The 14683-nt window shown below is 42.7% G+C and overlaps 1 protein-coding gene across 1 annotated transcript; it reads left to right on the forward strand.

Moving 5' to 3' along the window:
* The first annotated feature begins 3391 nt into the window (after positions 1–3391).
* On the forward strand, positions 3392–6149 carry LOC113727686 (uncharacterized). Its single transcript, XM_027251973.2, has 3 exons — positions 3392–3589; positions 3704–3794; positions 5818–6149. Exons 1-3 carry the CDS (start codon positions 3502–3504, stop codon positions 5951–5953), a joined length of 315 nt encoding a protein of 104 aa, XP_027107774.1. The 5' UTR covers positions 3392–3501; the 3' UTR covers positions 5954–6149.
* Positions 6150–14683: the final 8534 nt, after the last annotated feature.

The following is a 14683-nucleotide window of genomic DNA, read 5'->3' on the forward strand; positions in this document are numbered from 1 at the left end:
ACAACAACACAACGTGCAATAACGGGATAAAATTTGAAAATGCATTAGAAATTCTGCTCTGTAGACTCATCCAATTTGAAATCTATTCAATTTCCACCATCAAATTTCTACAGATCACAGGTAATTACAGATCACACTGCTTGTCGGGTCATCTCATTTCCCAAGTGTTTATGAGATACCACAGTAGTTGCAACACATGGGGTATCTTTCACAATTCGAACTGGTCTAAGATGATTTTTTGTGTTATAGGCTCGATACACGGATGTACTTGGATACAGACATGTACACTTCTTCTTCTTCTTCTTCTTTTTTTCTGTAAGTCCCACATATTTGTATTTTGATACATTAATAAATCTGGTTTATAACAGACCTTTCCAACCAAAATTTAGCAGTGACATGCACTTGCAAATTTATTGAAGTATGCAATTGGGTTAGGCTTCCCTTTAATTGAAAAATTAAGTGTAAATTACAACCTCAAAAAATAGTGAAAATTACAAATAATGATTTGGATGAGGTTGATGTTTAGATGAATGTGATTGATTGCTGACGCAATTTTTTAATAAGTGACAAAATTTATTATATAATTTTTGGTATATATTATTTTAATGAGTTAATTTTATATACACTGATAGTGTAAACACTATCACGAATTATGTGCAACGTATCTAATGGTAAAAGTGTATACACTGTCAGCGCAATCTTGTTTGGATTGCTATTTGTTAGAGTTTTTGTAGAAAAATATATTATAATAATTTAATATATGTGAGTTAAAAAGATAATTGAAAAGATGCGCTCATGAAAAATGTAGAAACTTTTTAGGCAAATACCTTTCCAAAAAAGTTAACGTACATATCTCATTTAATCTATAAAAATATAAAAGAATTTTAATGCTAATTTGTTCCACACCGATTTGGACTATGGACTATAGTAGAATTGACCAACTTCTTTGTCCTTCCTTAAATCCATATTGGCTCGAAAAATCATCTCGGAACCAAAGTTCAGTGGTTACCAAAAAAGAACTAAATCTCTCTTTGACTTGTAGATCGGAGGTTTAAATCCTACCTGTAGTGAAAAAAATCTAGAGGAGGTGTCAGCGTACCATTTTGCTTTAGTTAGATTCTCATACCTATTACCATCTTATGCATAGCTTTTTTAGATTCCCTCTCTCTAAATTAGAATAAATTAAGTTATAGAAATGTTATTGTTATCATAAAAAAGAAAAAAGAAAAATGGTCTCGAGCACCATAACATGCCTAATCTGTCCTTTTGGTATTCCCGCTTTCCTTTCTACTCTACAACTTGAAGTCAATCTTGTACTGCCAAATAGAGAAATTTTCTTGCTGTTGCTCAACACTCATTTGCAACACACACTTTAATGCTAATCCGGTACCCCTTTGTGAATTAGCACAAAGCATTGAAAATTGCTTCCAGGAAGTGCGAGGATGCAAAGCTAAATTGGTTTGACTTTGATCACTTGCTCCAAAAAAGAGAAACTAGGCTGTAAATTCTCAAGAGTATGACAGTAAAATAGATGTTACACACAATACTTCTTTTCTCCTACCAAAAGATGTGGATGCTCATATCAAATCACTTGGACGCACTCAAATAAATTGCTAGCAACTCCAAAATTGTAAGCTCTGCCATCAAATTGAGATCTTGAATCGTTTAGAACATCTTAGTGCAAATGATAGTGATAATTTGATGAAAAATGACGAAGTTTGTAATGCATGACTATGAGATTGAAGTGTAAATATAAGATGAGAAAACGTCTCAACCCCTTGTTCTCCTAATTTTTAGGACTCCATTAATTTGATAGACGCATGCCCTTAATTTTGTTGCCAAAATCTATTGTAATTTTCACATTTCTTAAACACACTTTAGCTAACACAGGTGCATGATAAGTATCATTATTCATAGTGGTGTCAAGCCTCAGATAGATTTTTTTTTTTTTGGTAAAAGAAAAGTTTATGTGGGTTGTGCTTGGATCACCACTATAAGTCACAGCAATGTTATCGGACCATACGTTGAAGTTTTTACAAATTATCCACTAACACAATCCTCACATTAGTAACGAGATTCAAATATACAACCTTTCGTAAGCAAAATGATCCATTCTTACTAAATATTCAGTTTAGTAAAACTGAGGTCTAGAAAGTAAAATATGAAATCTGGAGTTGCTTTCATTTGATTTCTTCATATTTATCTAAACCTTCACATCAATATAGTTATTTTATTATTTATCTTTTTCCTAAAATATGCATACATATAGGGTCCGTTTGTTTCGGATGAAAATATTTTTCAGGAAAATATTTTCCTAATTTCCCGTGTTTGGTTGCACAAAAGTTACTGAAAACATTTTCCTATGTAAAATATTTTCACTCATCTTATGAAAAACAACTTCCCTTCCAAACTTATTGAAGTTGTTTTCCGAAATGTATGCATCCTGCTTGTAGTATGTTCCAAATTTACTGAAAACATCTTGCAGTATGTTCTTTTTTTTTTTTTTTTAGTGTAAACAGGAGGATTCGAACCCAATACCTCTTCCTTATACTCCCTCCCCCGTACCACCCAATCCAACCCAACCCAACCCTCCACCTAGTATATTCAAAATAAAAAAAAAACCTCATCCTGCTCCTATGCTAGTAATTAATTATGTATAATAGGGACATTCTTTTCTAGAGAAACTTTCAGTAGTGAGAGTGCAAGATATATGTCACAATAAGCATTGCATGTGATTGATATTTGACACTAAATGACCAGTAATTTGTTTATTATTTAAGGAGATATTTTTTATTCATATATACATTTCTCCAAGATTTTTTAAAATTAAACAATGAGATAAATTTTCTTATTTTGCATGAGAAGAAGTATGTAGTTATAATGTGTAGAAAGTAAAGATAGAGATAAAAGTGAAAATATTTCAAAAGTGAAACAAACACTAGAAAAATGAAGTAAGAAAATATTTTCAATAAACCAACCAAACACCTGAAAATGATGAAAGGGAAATGATTTTCATGGAAAATTACTTCAACGGAAAATATTTTTCCAAGGAAAACATTTTACTTCCAACCAAACAGACCCATAAAGTGTGCCTCACCGACTACTACTAGATATTGAATATATGCAAAATATATTATTTATATATATTAATATTTTTAACAAATTAGTTAACATAATGCAATTGTACATTCAATGATGTTACTCGTTTTTATATGCAAAAAAATTGTTCCTACTATTCTTCTTTTATTTTTTTTCAAAATTTGAATGCCTGGTCAAATAAGCAAGTTGTACTAAATTGGGAATCGACATTGGCGGCGTAGGAAGCAGTTTAACACGGAATACATAAGCGCCAACTGTTTCTGAGAGGCAGAGCTTGCGAAATCCGCCTTGGCCTTCTCTTTCTTCCCATTTCCCGCTATATAAATATGCTCACCAAACCAGAGATTCCCAATCCTCAACAGCCAGATTAGCCATCTCTTGTTCAACAACAGAAGGGAAGACATGGCTGTTGCTGACTCTAAAACTGCCACTAAATCCTCCTTTGAATCCATCAGAGAATGGGTTGTCGAGCACAAGCTTCGTACTGTTGGTAATTCTTGTACCATTTTCCCTTCTTTGCTTCTTTTTCGCTTCATTTCTCTGGTGGGTTTTCCTTTTTCTTTTTCCCCTTTTTATTAATGATTGTTTTGAATTGGGTGAAAAGGGTGCTTGTGGTTGAGTGGAATTGGAGGATCCATCGCTTACAATTGGTCTCAACCGGCCATGAAAACCAGCGTCAAGATCATTCACGCTAGGTACCACATCAATCTTTCTTCGTCCTTTTTACTTGATTACCTTTTTCTCTCTTGAAGATCTATTTAACTATAGTATTTTTATCTTGTTCTTGAACATTCTTGTGCACTTTTTGGATTAAATTCTCTGTTCAGGATTTGAGCAAATTGGTTGAGATGGGTAGATTGGGAGGAGGGCCCTTTTCATGTGCTTTTTAACCCGATCTTTTTTCCTTTTCTTTTTCTGGAGAATTAGGCATTGTGATTTTGTTGGCATATTTGAATACAATTTGATCTCACTTTACGTAGCCCTGCATAAAGATTGTATCGTTTTGCGTGCTACTAGATTATTTAGTGCCATTAGCTGATCATAATATCTAGATCATGTTTTCCTTGCTTGATGAAATTGATGGGATAGGAAAGGTTTGGGATTTATATGCTCCGAATTTATAATATGGAAGGTAATTTACGCAGTGTGCCTAAAAGAACATGTTAATTGTTGCTCATGATATCTTCTGGCTTTTAAGTACTTTAGATACTTAGTTTAACCAGGCAGTGTTTTTAAATTCAAGATGCTAAGAAACAAAGTGGTTGTTGGATTGCACCATTTATTAGACTGAGATAAACAGAGGCCGATTATTTAAGTTTGTTGAAGAATATAAAAGCTTGCATCTTTAATCCATGTCTGTGGGCTCCTTGTAGTCATTTATGTGGACATTTTACCCTGCAAATCCATCTACCCCTATTTGGCTAAATAGCCGTCATCACATTAACAAAAGCCTCTGCTTCTACCTAGTAAATTGCATAAGCTATATTGCAGTATCCTTGAGAAGCGAATAGTACAGTTTGCCATTTTAACATACTTTTTTTAACCAACTGCTACACATTTTATGCATGAAACATGCAACAGATACTGACTTTGGTTTGATGCAAAAAGCATGTTTGATGTCTTTGAGATCTACTGTGTGAAATAACTTGAGAAAATGTGAGCAAAGAAATAATTTTTACACTTTGATTGCATATCCTATGTACATTTGACATATATAAGCACACATCTTGAAAATGATGCATGCACGTGTAAAATAGCTAATTAACTTGGTATAGTAGTTTTCTTGAGTGGTGGTGGGTGATTAGACTGTGTCTGGAGAATTGGAGAATGAAGTGAAATGTGAAATGAGATAAAGTGCAGAGACTGAAGTGTATTGGGGATGTGAAATTAAAGAGTTTGAACTGTGCCTTTTTCTCTACCAGCAATGGCATATGCAATGGTAGAAAAGATGTCCTTGAGCAGGATCAGCCGCAGAGGGAGACAGAGAAGTGGAAATTTTGTTGGTTTAAGTTAATCCCATAAGTGATAGTGGAAAGGTGAGGATGTCTTAAGGTATCTGGGTATACTTGCCTTTTTCTATAGTTGTAAATGATGCAATCGAGGATTGGGACATAGAGAGTTAAAGATTACAGTGAAGTGAGGAATGGCACAAAGTGTAATACAGAAAATTTTTTGGAGACTGGAATTTGACTTGGTGACCTTAGGGTTTGTGGATATCTTCCATCTGGTTGTCGTGGTTTTGTAAGGGAAGATGGTGATTATGGGGCGTGTTTTCAGGTTTTAGTGAAGGTATTGTTGAGTCACAGGTAGTAAGTTTGGTCTTGGAATATGAGATCAAAGAAAAGAAGTGGATGGTTTTTGTACTTGTAGGTTAAGGAAGTTAAGATATTTTGTTGTGTTAAACCAATTGCTTTGGATGCTGACTCTTGTCAAATTAACGTAGCTTGACGTACTGAAACTATTCCTTCTGATTTCTTCAAACTACTATGTGTAAATGGTATGGTTGTCTATTCCTTCTGTTCCATTTTGGGGATTGTCTTTTAAACAAACTTGTTTCTAACTCATTCTTTTTTCCATGGGAAGACATACTAAGCACATGATATTGTATTAAGAATATGCAAACTGGATTTTTTCTTCAGGAACCTGTACTCTACCTTTTCGTTCTTGCTTTTGTAATATTCATAGTCGTCCCGAAACGTTATCCTCGTTTTACTTCAGGTTGCATGCCCAAGCTCTGACATTGGCTGCACTGGCTGGAGCTGCCGTTGTTGAATACTATGACCACAAAACAGGGAAAACACAAGATCGATATCCCAAATATCTTCCGCTGGATACATACTCACAAAAAGACTGAAGAATTAACCTACATGTGTAATTTTGAAGAGGGTACATCAAACTCATTATGATTCCAAAATTGAGTTTTGACTGAAAACGTTCTTGTATTTCTATATGCTACGGTTTTGCTGATTGATCGGTGATGTAAACATGTGCCGCCACTGGTACATCTCGTGATTGTTCATCAATAACAAGGCATTATTTGGTCCTTTTTATATAGAGTTTAGCTACCATCAAATATCTTTCTGATTATCTAGAATATTGTGTCGCATTCGGACGTAGATTTATTGCTAGCAAGCACTTGTGGTAATACAGGCATGAATAGATTAACTAATGACGTGATTGTTCTTTCCATTGGAATCTAATTGCAGTTGAACTGCGTTTCTTGCTGATTGGCTCTCTCTAAACCTATTTGATTGGATTCTGAGTGCAAAACTAGCCTTATTGGGATTGTTTGATTCTTGCATTCATTCTAAAACAAGCAAGGACAAGTCATCTTCAATTACGCAGAGGTCAAAATGTCGCAACTCTAATATTCCTTAGTTGTTATAGATCATGACTTCTTACAATAGACTTTTTATTTTTTATTTTGGTCAAAAGCATTGTATAATTTCATTTCTAACTTGATACCATAAGGTCTGTTACAAAAGGGCTACTACCCGAGTAATCTTTCTGTGCGCTCTCATGGAGCCTAAGATTGCAAACGAATCGAACCGATCGCGAGCGGTTCAAATTCGGTCAATATCGAACTGGTCAAGTCGAACTCGAATTCAAAAATATTAAATTCATTAATTTGCGAGCCACGAGTTCGATTATATATATATATATATATTATTTTAATAATAAAATTATATATATATTTTTAATATTTTATTATTTATTAAGAAAAATTATTATTTTATTTTATTTTTTTAAAATAAAATAATTTTTATTTTTATTTTTTTAAGTTCAAACTCGAGCTTGACATTTTGATTTCGTCGAACTCGCTTCGTAAAATTATGTTGAGGTTCCGCTTAATTAGACTGAAATTCAACTCGACTTGATTCGTTTGCACCCCTTGAATCCACAAGAGAAAGTTTCCTTTCTCATTTAAGATTTTTAGCAAATCTAACAGCAAATTTTGCTAGATTCTTAGTGAAGAGCTGATTTCTGGTTAGGTCGCCGAGCTGACCTAATTCAGCTCCCTCTTTCGGTGAAGTGAAAGTAAAAGGTAGGAGTGCTGTCCCGAAGTGAGAGGTGGGGCTTTGTCCCCTGAGATCACTCCGACGGTCAAGTCAATATAGAGAGAGAATAAAAAGTAATGAACAATACGAGTGCAACAGTAGTCTTACTTGTAAGGAGTGAACAGAAGATATTTATAGAGTGTGAGAGTGGAGGGAAGGACAGTGGGTTTAAGCCACTGGGTCCCGCTTCCTGAGGATTACGGCTCCGCTCTGCACCTGCAGCCTCTGTTCCTGACAAGGGATAATAGTTCAGGCACTTTGTCAGGTGGTCACGCATATTCCCAATAAAGGGTCCTAGGGTTTTCAGTTAAAGTGGTGGCCCTTAATGACATGTCAGGACAGCTGATATCTCCCGCGTGCGGCCGAGATACGACGGCTGAAGAGGTGAATTTCGACCCGCAGGAGTGAGTCACCCGAACTGGAGGAATACCTTTACCTTGGGCAACTCTCTTGGACGAAGTCACCTGCTTGGATAAGAAAAGGGGCTGGATCCCCCGGTATAATTTCGAAACTTAAATCAGTTCGGATATAGAGAAGTAAGAAAGTAATGAGTGGAGATAGCGTTCTACCAGAAATTGGTCATCCCCTATTCCAGTAGAGGTGTTGTGTATTTATAAGGGACGGATTGGAGAGAGGAACTGCCTGCACAAGTCCCTGAAGATCTGAGATAGTCAGTGCATCTGGTGGACTTGACCAGTCTATGAAAAGATGTGGTGTGATATCCCGTCAGATTCAGGCGGCATGTCAGAGCAGCCATTACTCAGGCGTTAGATGTGTCAGGGGTCACATCCCTCCTTTCCGTAATTGTCGAGCATGCAAGGTTCACCTCGGAGATACGACCTGGACCATATAGCCGAGGTGGCAAACGAGTTCCAACCGTCTCGCAGGATGATTCGCCGAGGTGGCCTTTCAGGACACGTCAGAGGACCAGGCCTCGGGCAATCCGAGCCTAAATGGCCCTCTTCACTAAGCCCCCCAAGCTTTGGGAAGGACGAGCACGGTACTCGCCGAGGTCGTTATTTCCCGAGGCTGACAAGTGTGCAAGGCACGGGACACAGACACGTCATGACTGTGCAGGGGGGACTAGGAGAGAGGTGAAAACAGGGGCTGTCAACTTTAACGTCGGGTCAGTCAAATCGAGTGTCAGATGAACAGCACCGTCATTAATGAGGAGAGAGAGAGAGTTTTTTAGGGAATCCCAAAGATCGCGTCTCTTCGGCTTCCCCCTGTCGCCCATAAATAGGAGCCTTTTTTCACCGTCTCTTTCTTTACCAAAAATTGTGAATCACCCCAGAGCTCTGTTTCTTTGTCTTTTGACTTCGGCAGTCTTTCTAAACCACATCTTCTTCGGCAATTCCTTCAGATCACATCTTCTAAGTAAGTTTTACTTCTTTTCCTTCTGATACAATGGCTAGAACAGCTCGTACTCACAAAGAGACAGTGCGGCCTGACTTTACCGAGGCAGAGAGGCCTGACCCCTCCGAGAAGAGAACTGCTTCCGACGTCGGGGGAGGAGGTGCAGAGTCATCTCACCGAGCTGGGACATCTGTGGAACAGCACGAGGGGATCGAGGTCGATCCCGAGGTCTTATACAACGATGACCTCGGAACCGAAGTCCCAAGGGACGGGGGTCTACAAGAGCCTTCCACCCCTCCGAACGTGGATTCTCTTAACTACGGCCTGATGCCGACCTTTGGGAGTAAGTTGGTGCAAGCTTCTGTAGTCGAGGTGATCCGCAAGTACCCCTGGAGGAGGGATTACAGTATTTACATACCCCAGCCTCACCAATCTGCCGCACTGCCACCAAAGGATAGGATGGCTATTTATGTGGAACAACTAGAGGCCGGACTCAGGGTGCCTACCACAAGATTTTTTCGGGACTGTTTGAGGTTCTGGGGGGTGAGAATCACTCAACTCACCCCCAATGCCATCCGCGTCCTCGTCGGCTTCCAACTGCTATGCCGCCACCAGGAGATAGAACCCACAGTTAACCTATTCCACCGCTATTACTCACTTAAGAACAGCGGGAGCGAGAATGGTTGGTTTTACTTCGGGAACAAAGTCCCGAAATTAGTGGTGGAAGCCCCGAGCTCAATAAAGGAGTGGAAGCATAACTTCTTCTTCGTCCCGGCTGAGAACTTTCCTCGGGGGTTCTGGTGGAGGCCCCCCACCTCGGTAAAAGAAACCTCCCCGAGCAAGCTGGAAGAACACAACCTCCAGAAGCTACTGGGGTCGGGTCTCAGGATTAATTGTTGGGACTTTCCCGAAATGGTTCTCGTAGAGGGCGGGCTCAGCCGAGCACTGATCAGCTCGGACCACCCCGTCCTCCTTTCTACTAGGCTCCACCGACCTTGTACTTTTTCGCTTTCCCTTTTTTGTTTTTCCTTCTCGAATTCTAACTAACTTTTCCTCATTCTTTGCAGTGGTGAAGGTTTCTGACCTGATAACCTCGGGAGACGTCGAGGTGGCAAAGAGACCACCCAAGAAGCGCAAGGGCACCGCTGAGCCCTCCGCCAGGTCTGCTAAGAAGACCACCGCAGCGACAAGCGACCGCGAGCCAACCGTAGTGATCGTGGGCGAGGGCTCACACACCTCGGCCTCTCCGGGAGGCTCCCGTGCCTCGGCTATTCCTGTGGGGGTCCCCATCCGAGGGGTCACGATAGCCACTCCACCTCGGGGTCAGGGCGTGACTGCGTTCCCCGATAATCCCGTCACGGGGTCCTCTTTGTTCAACCTCCACCACATGGCTTCCAAGGCGGCCGAGGAGGACAAGAGGCACCCCGGATCGCACTGGTGTCCGGAGTGGGAGATCAACGTCAACGATCGTTGTAAGAACCCTCTGGTTGCCCAGGAGCTTCTGGTGCACTCGGTGTTGCCTCGGGACAGCATTTATACTAGAAAGCTCACTCCGGGCGAGCTGATGCAAATAGGGCTGTCGACGGTCCGGGTCTGGACCCGGACCCGGCCCGAACCCGCCAACATTTGACGGGTATGGATAGGAATATAGGCCCGCGACCCGAACCCATATTATCTAATACATTTGCGGGTCGGATACGGGATATACCATTCCGACCCGTATCCGACCCGGACCCGTTTTAATTAATTAATAATTAAAATATATATACCTATCTATCAATTATTCATACCAATACTACTTTCATAATTTCATTCCCAATTCTTTCGAACCCTAATACCCATCGCCGCACCTGCACCTCCCTTTTCCCCTCACTCTCTTTTCTCTTTTGCTCTGTCTCCCACCTCCGCTAGTGACCGCTGACCAGTCCGCTCTCCCATCTCCATCTCTCCATCTCCGGCGACGCTCTCGACTCTCTCCAGCTCCAAAGAAGCCCAGCTATCATCGTTACCGTCGAGTCTGGCCAGCTCCAAAGAAGCCCAACCCGGTCTAGTCTCACTGTCTTCTCTCTTGCACTCTCCATCTCTGACGCCGGCGAGCTCTCTCCATCTCTGACGCCTGGCGGTTGCAGCTCCGGTCGAAGCCCAACACTTCCAGCTCTTCCAGGCTTCCAGCAGGCCAGCTTTCTTGTCTCGTCTGCTTTACCTTTTTTATCCCCCTTTTATTTAATAGGGAGAAGAAAAATTAGAAAAGCCGAAAAGAATTGTAAAGGAGAAGGCACGTCTCCAGAAAACCTACAATTGAAAGTGGACGATATTTGCATCGCATTCTTTCGGTAACCTCATCTCAAATGCAAAGTTTGCTGGATAGTTATTGGATTGTGCAGCAACTGGCTCTTTGTTTTTTTGCTACTACAAGATATGATACCATGACAATAAAGTAGGCAAGTGGATCACTCCCAAGCATTTGAGAGGTTCTTGTTGAAAGGAAAAAAAAAAGAAAGAAATCCAAAAGCCCTGTTGCTCGGCCTCTAATTTTCACCAAGAAAATAATTTGTTATTATTTGGTCTCTGCACAAAGTTATTTGAAAGATTTTGCACTCCAAAAATCGAGGAGCAAAATTCAATAATAATGCGTCTAGATTATGAAAAATGGAAAAATGCGCTTGATTGCTATAACTAGTTATTAAGGTCAGCAGAAAAGGTGAAGATGATAGAAAGAAAGGATCTCAGGCAGATAATAAAATGAGGGCAAGGATAAAGATGAAGGTGTAAATCAGGTTTTTTTACTGGTCTTATTCGGGTAGGCCCTACCCGACCCGGGACCCGTCGGGTGCGGTTCCAGATAGAGATTAAGAGACCCGTCGGGTATTTGGGCCGGTTCCGGAATTAATACGGTATTACGGGTCCGGGTTCGGATTTATTGATTCCGGCCCGGACCCGACCCGTTGACAGGCCTAGATGCAAAGTGCTTCAGTCTCCTGAGCCTCCACCACGGCCTTCTTTGCTGAAATGATACAACGCTACGGGCGTTTTATGGAAACCTTTGAGCCACCAGCCGAGCTCCAGAAGAAGATTGCCGACCTGGAAGAAAAACTGAAGGCAACTGAGCTAGAGCGCGACAAGGCCGAGGCGACAAGGAAGAAGGCCGAGGTCGCGAACAATTCCTTGGTCACCGCCCTTGACGAGGAGAGATGAAGAAGGGCCCAAGAGGAGCAGTCGACCAAGGAGGCCATAAATAAGGCCGGGGTAACTGCCGTGGAGTCCTTCCGCAGCTCGGAATCCTTCACGCGCGACCTCGGGGAGCTTACGCGACCGAGCTTCATGCTTGGCTACACTTCGGCCATCAATGATGCAGCGCCCTTCCTCTCTTCTGAACAGCTGGAGTCCCTTCAAAGCACTCCTCACTATAATGAGGACGCCAAGAAGCTGTGCGACTGCATGGCTGAGGGAATCCAAACTGGAAGGGACCTAGCCGAGATCCGGATCGAGTTCAACAAATGGCTCCAGAAGTTTGAGATAGATGGTACTGAAGACGACCAAGCCGGCGGAGGAGCTGAGGGAGGACAGGATGCCGAAACGGGAGGCGCGACCATGGGGGGTCAGGATGCCGGGGTAAGCGGTCAGGATGCCGGGGTAGGAGGTGCTTAGAAGCACTCCTCTATGACCTCGGCCTTTTGCTTTTTGTTCTTCAATGAAATCAACTTTTTGTTCTCGCATATTTTTTGCCTCTTTTTTGATCGAATTGAATTCAACTTTTCTTATTTTGAACACTGCTTTGTCCCCTTATTTTTCACTTGAAGAAAATAAATTGAAATTTGAACAAGTGAGAAATAACTTGGAGAACTGAAATTTGAGAACACGTACTCTTTAAGGGTAATACAACTTAAGGTTTTCAGCATGCCAAGTCCGGAGCACTCGAGAGCCATCTCGGTAAGCTAATTTACAATATCCATTTTGGTTGGACTCAACAACACGGTAAGGTCCTTCCCACTTGGGGGTTAGTTTACCCTGAGATTCAACTCGACTAACTGAGTTCTTCCCTAGAACAAGGTCTCTCGGATTGAACCGCAAGTGCTTGACCCGAGCATTGTAGTAACCAGTTAGGATATTCTTATAAATGGCGATCTTAGCTGCGGTCATATCACGCTTTTCCTCGGCGAGGTCGAGATCAACTCGTCGTTCCTCTTCATTGGCCTCGGCAGCATATGCGGCCATACGCGGGCTTGGTGTGATGAACTCGGTTGGGACAACAGCTTCAGACCCGTAGGTTAAGGAAAACGGGGTTTCTTGGGTTGTTGACCTCGGCGTAGTTCGGTAGGACCAGAGCACACTGGGGAGCTCTTCCATCCAGGACGATCCAGCCCGGTGGAGCCTAGTCTTGAGTCCATGGAGAGTTCGGTTGAAATTTTCGACTTGTCCATTTGCTTGTGGGTGTCCAACCGAGGTGAAATGCTGCTTAATCCCCAAGTTTTCACACCACGCCTTGAAAGGATTGTCTGCGAACTGCCTGCCATTATCCGAGATGACCACCCGGGGCAGGCCGAAGCGACACAACACGTTCTTCCAAAAGAATTTTTGAACAGCAACTCCGGTTATGCTTCTCAGGGGCTCGGTCTCGACCCATTTGGTGAAATAGTCTACTGCTACCACCACATAGGCATAATATCCTGGAGCTTTTGGAAAGGGGCCGATTATGTCAATTCCCCACTGCTCGAATGGCCATGGCAAAGTGATGGGGATCATAAGATTAGTCGGTTGGTGGTGCTCAGGAGCGTGGTGCTGACAAGAAGGGCAACAGAGTACCATGACCTGGGCATCTACCCTCATGGTGGGCCAGAAGTATTCGAGCAGCAAGGCTTTCTTCATGAGCATCCTGAAACCGACGTGGGCACCACAAAATCCCTCATGAATGTCTTGAAGGACTCCCTTACCTTCTTCCGGGGTGATACACCGCAACTAGGGGTCGAGGTAAGACCTCTTGTATAGGAGGCCTTGTCGGAGGATGTACCGAGCTGCTTTTCGTTGAAGCTTCCGTGCTTCACCTCGGTCTTCTGGAAGCTCACCCTGACTGAGAAATCGAGTCAAAGGCCCCATCCAGGTGTCCCCGGGGTAAATGGGGTATACAACCTCTCCTTCGTACCCCGGCTCGGATAGGACTTCCACGAGAACCGTCTTGTTCAGGTCGGCAAAAGAAGTAGAGGCGAGCCGGGAGAGAGCATCAGCCCTCCGGTTCTGTGACCGTGGTATCCTTTGAATTTCGAAAGACTCAAAGTGTGCCACCAGTTGGAGGACCTTAGAGAGGTAGCGATGCATCACCTCTTCCCTGGCCTCGTATTCGCCTAATATTTGGCACACGACGAGTTGGAAGTCACTATAGACCAAGATGTGTGCGGCCCCGAGCTTTCGAGCTAGTTGTAAGCCGGCAATGACAGCCTCGTATTCGATTTCGTTGTTGGAGGCAGTGAAGTCAAACCTCAGGGCGTACGAGCACACATCTCCTTGAGGGTCTTCGAGGAGCAAGCCTGCTCCACTACCCTCACTGTTGGACGATCCATCCACGTGTAGAATCCATCGCTGGAGCCCAGCGATGGCCACTTCAGCTGTCACCGGGGTGGTAGCTCGGATGGGTTCTTTCACCTCGTCAAAGGTGAGTTCGACTAAAAAGTCCGTGAGAGTCTGGGTCTTGATGGCTGTGCGAGGTTCATAAGAGAGGTCATACTCCCCCAACTCAATGGCCCATTTGGTAAGACGTCCCGAAGCCTCAGGTCGTGTCAGGATCTGCCGGAGTGGTTGATCAGTCCTCAAACAGATGTGGTGAGCTAGGAAATAGGGCTTGAGTCTGCGGGCTGCGTGGATCAGGGCCAGCACAAGTTTCTCCGCTTGTGTGTACCTTGTCTCGGGACCTCGGAGAACTCGACTAACGTAGTAGACGGGCATTTGGACTCCTTCCTCCCTTATCAGCACGGCACTCACGGCCTCCACCGCAACAGAAAGATATAAGATCAGCTTATCCCCCGGTCGAGGTGAGGTGAGCGTGGGAAGGTAGTGAAGGTAATCCTTCAGCTGCTCAAACGCCTGTTGACACTCTTCAATCCAGGAGAAGTGGTCAGTTTTCTTCAATACTTTGAAAAATGGCAGAGCTTTGGAGGCTGACTGCGATAGGAACCGGT

This window comes from Coffea arabica, chromosome 2c (assembly GCF_036785885.1).
Source record: "Coffea arabica cultivar ET-39 chromosome 2c, Coffea Arabica ET-39 HiFi, whole genome shotgun sequence".
Classification (NCBI taxonomy): domain Eukaryota; kingdom Viridiplantae; phylum Streptophyta; class Magnoliopsida; order Gentianales; family Rubiaceae; genus Coffea; species Coffea arabica.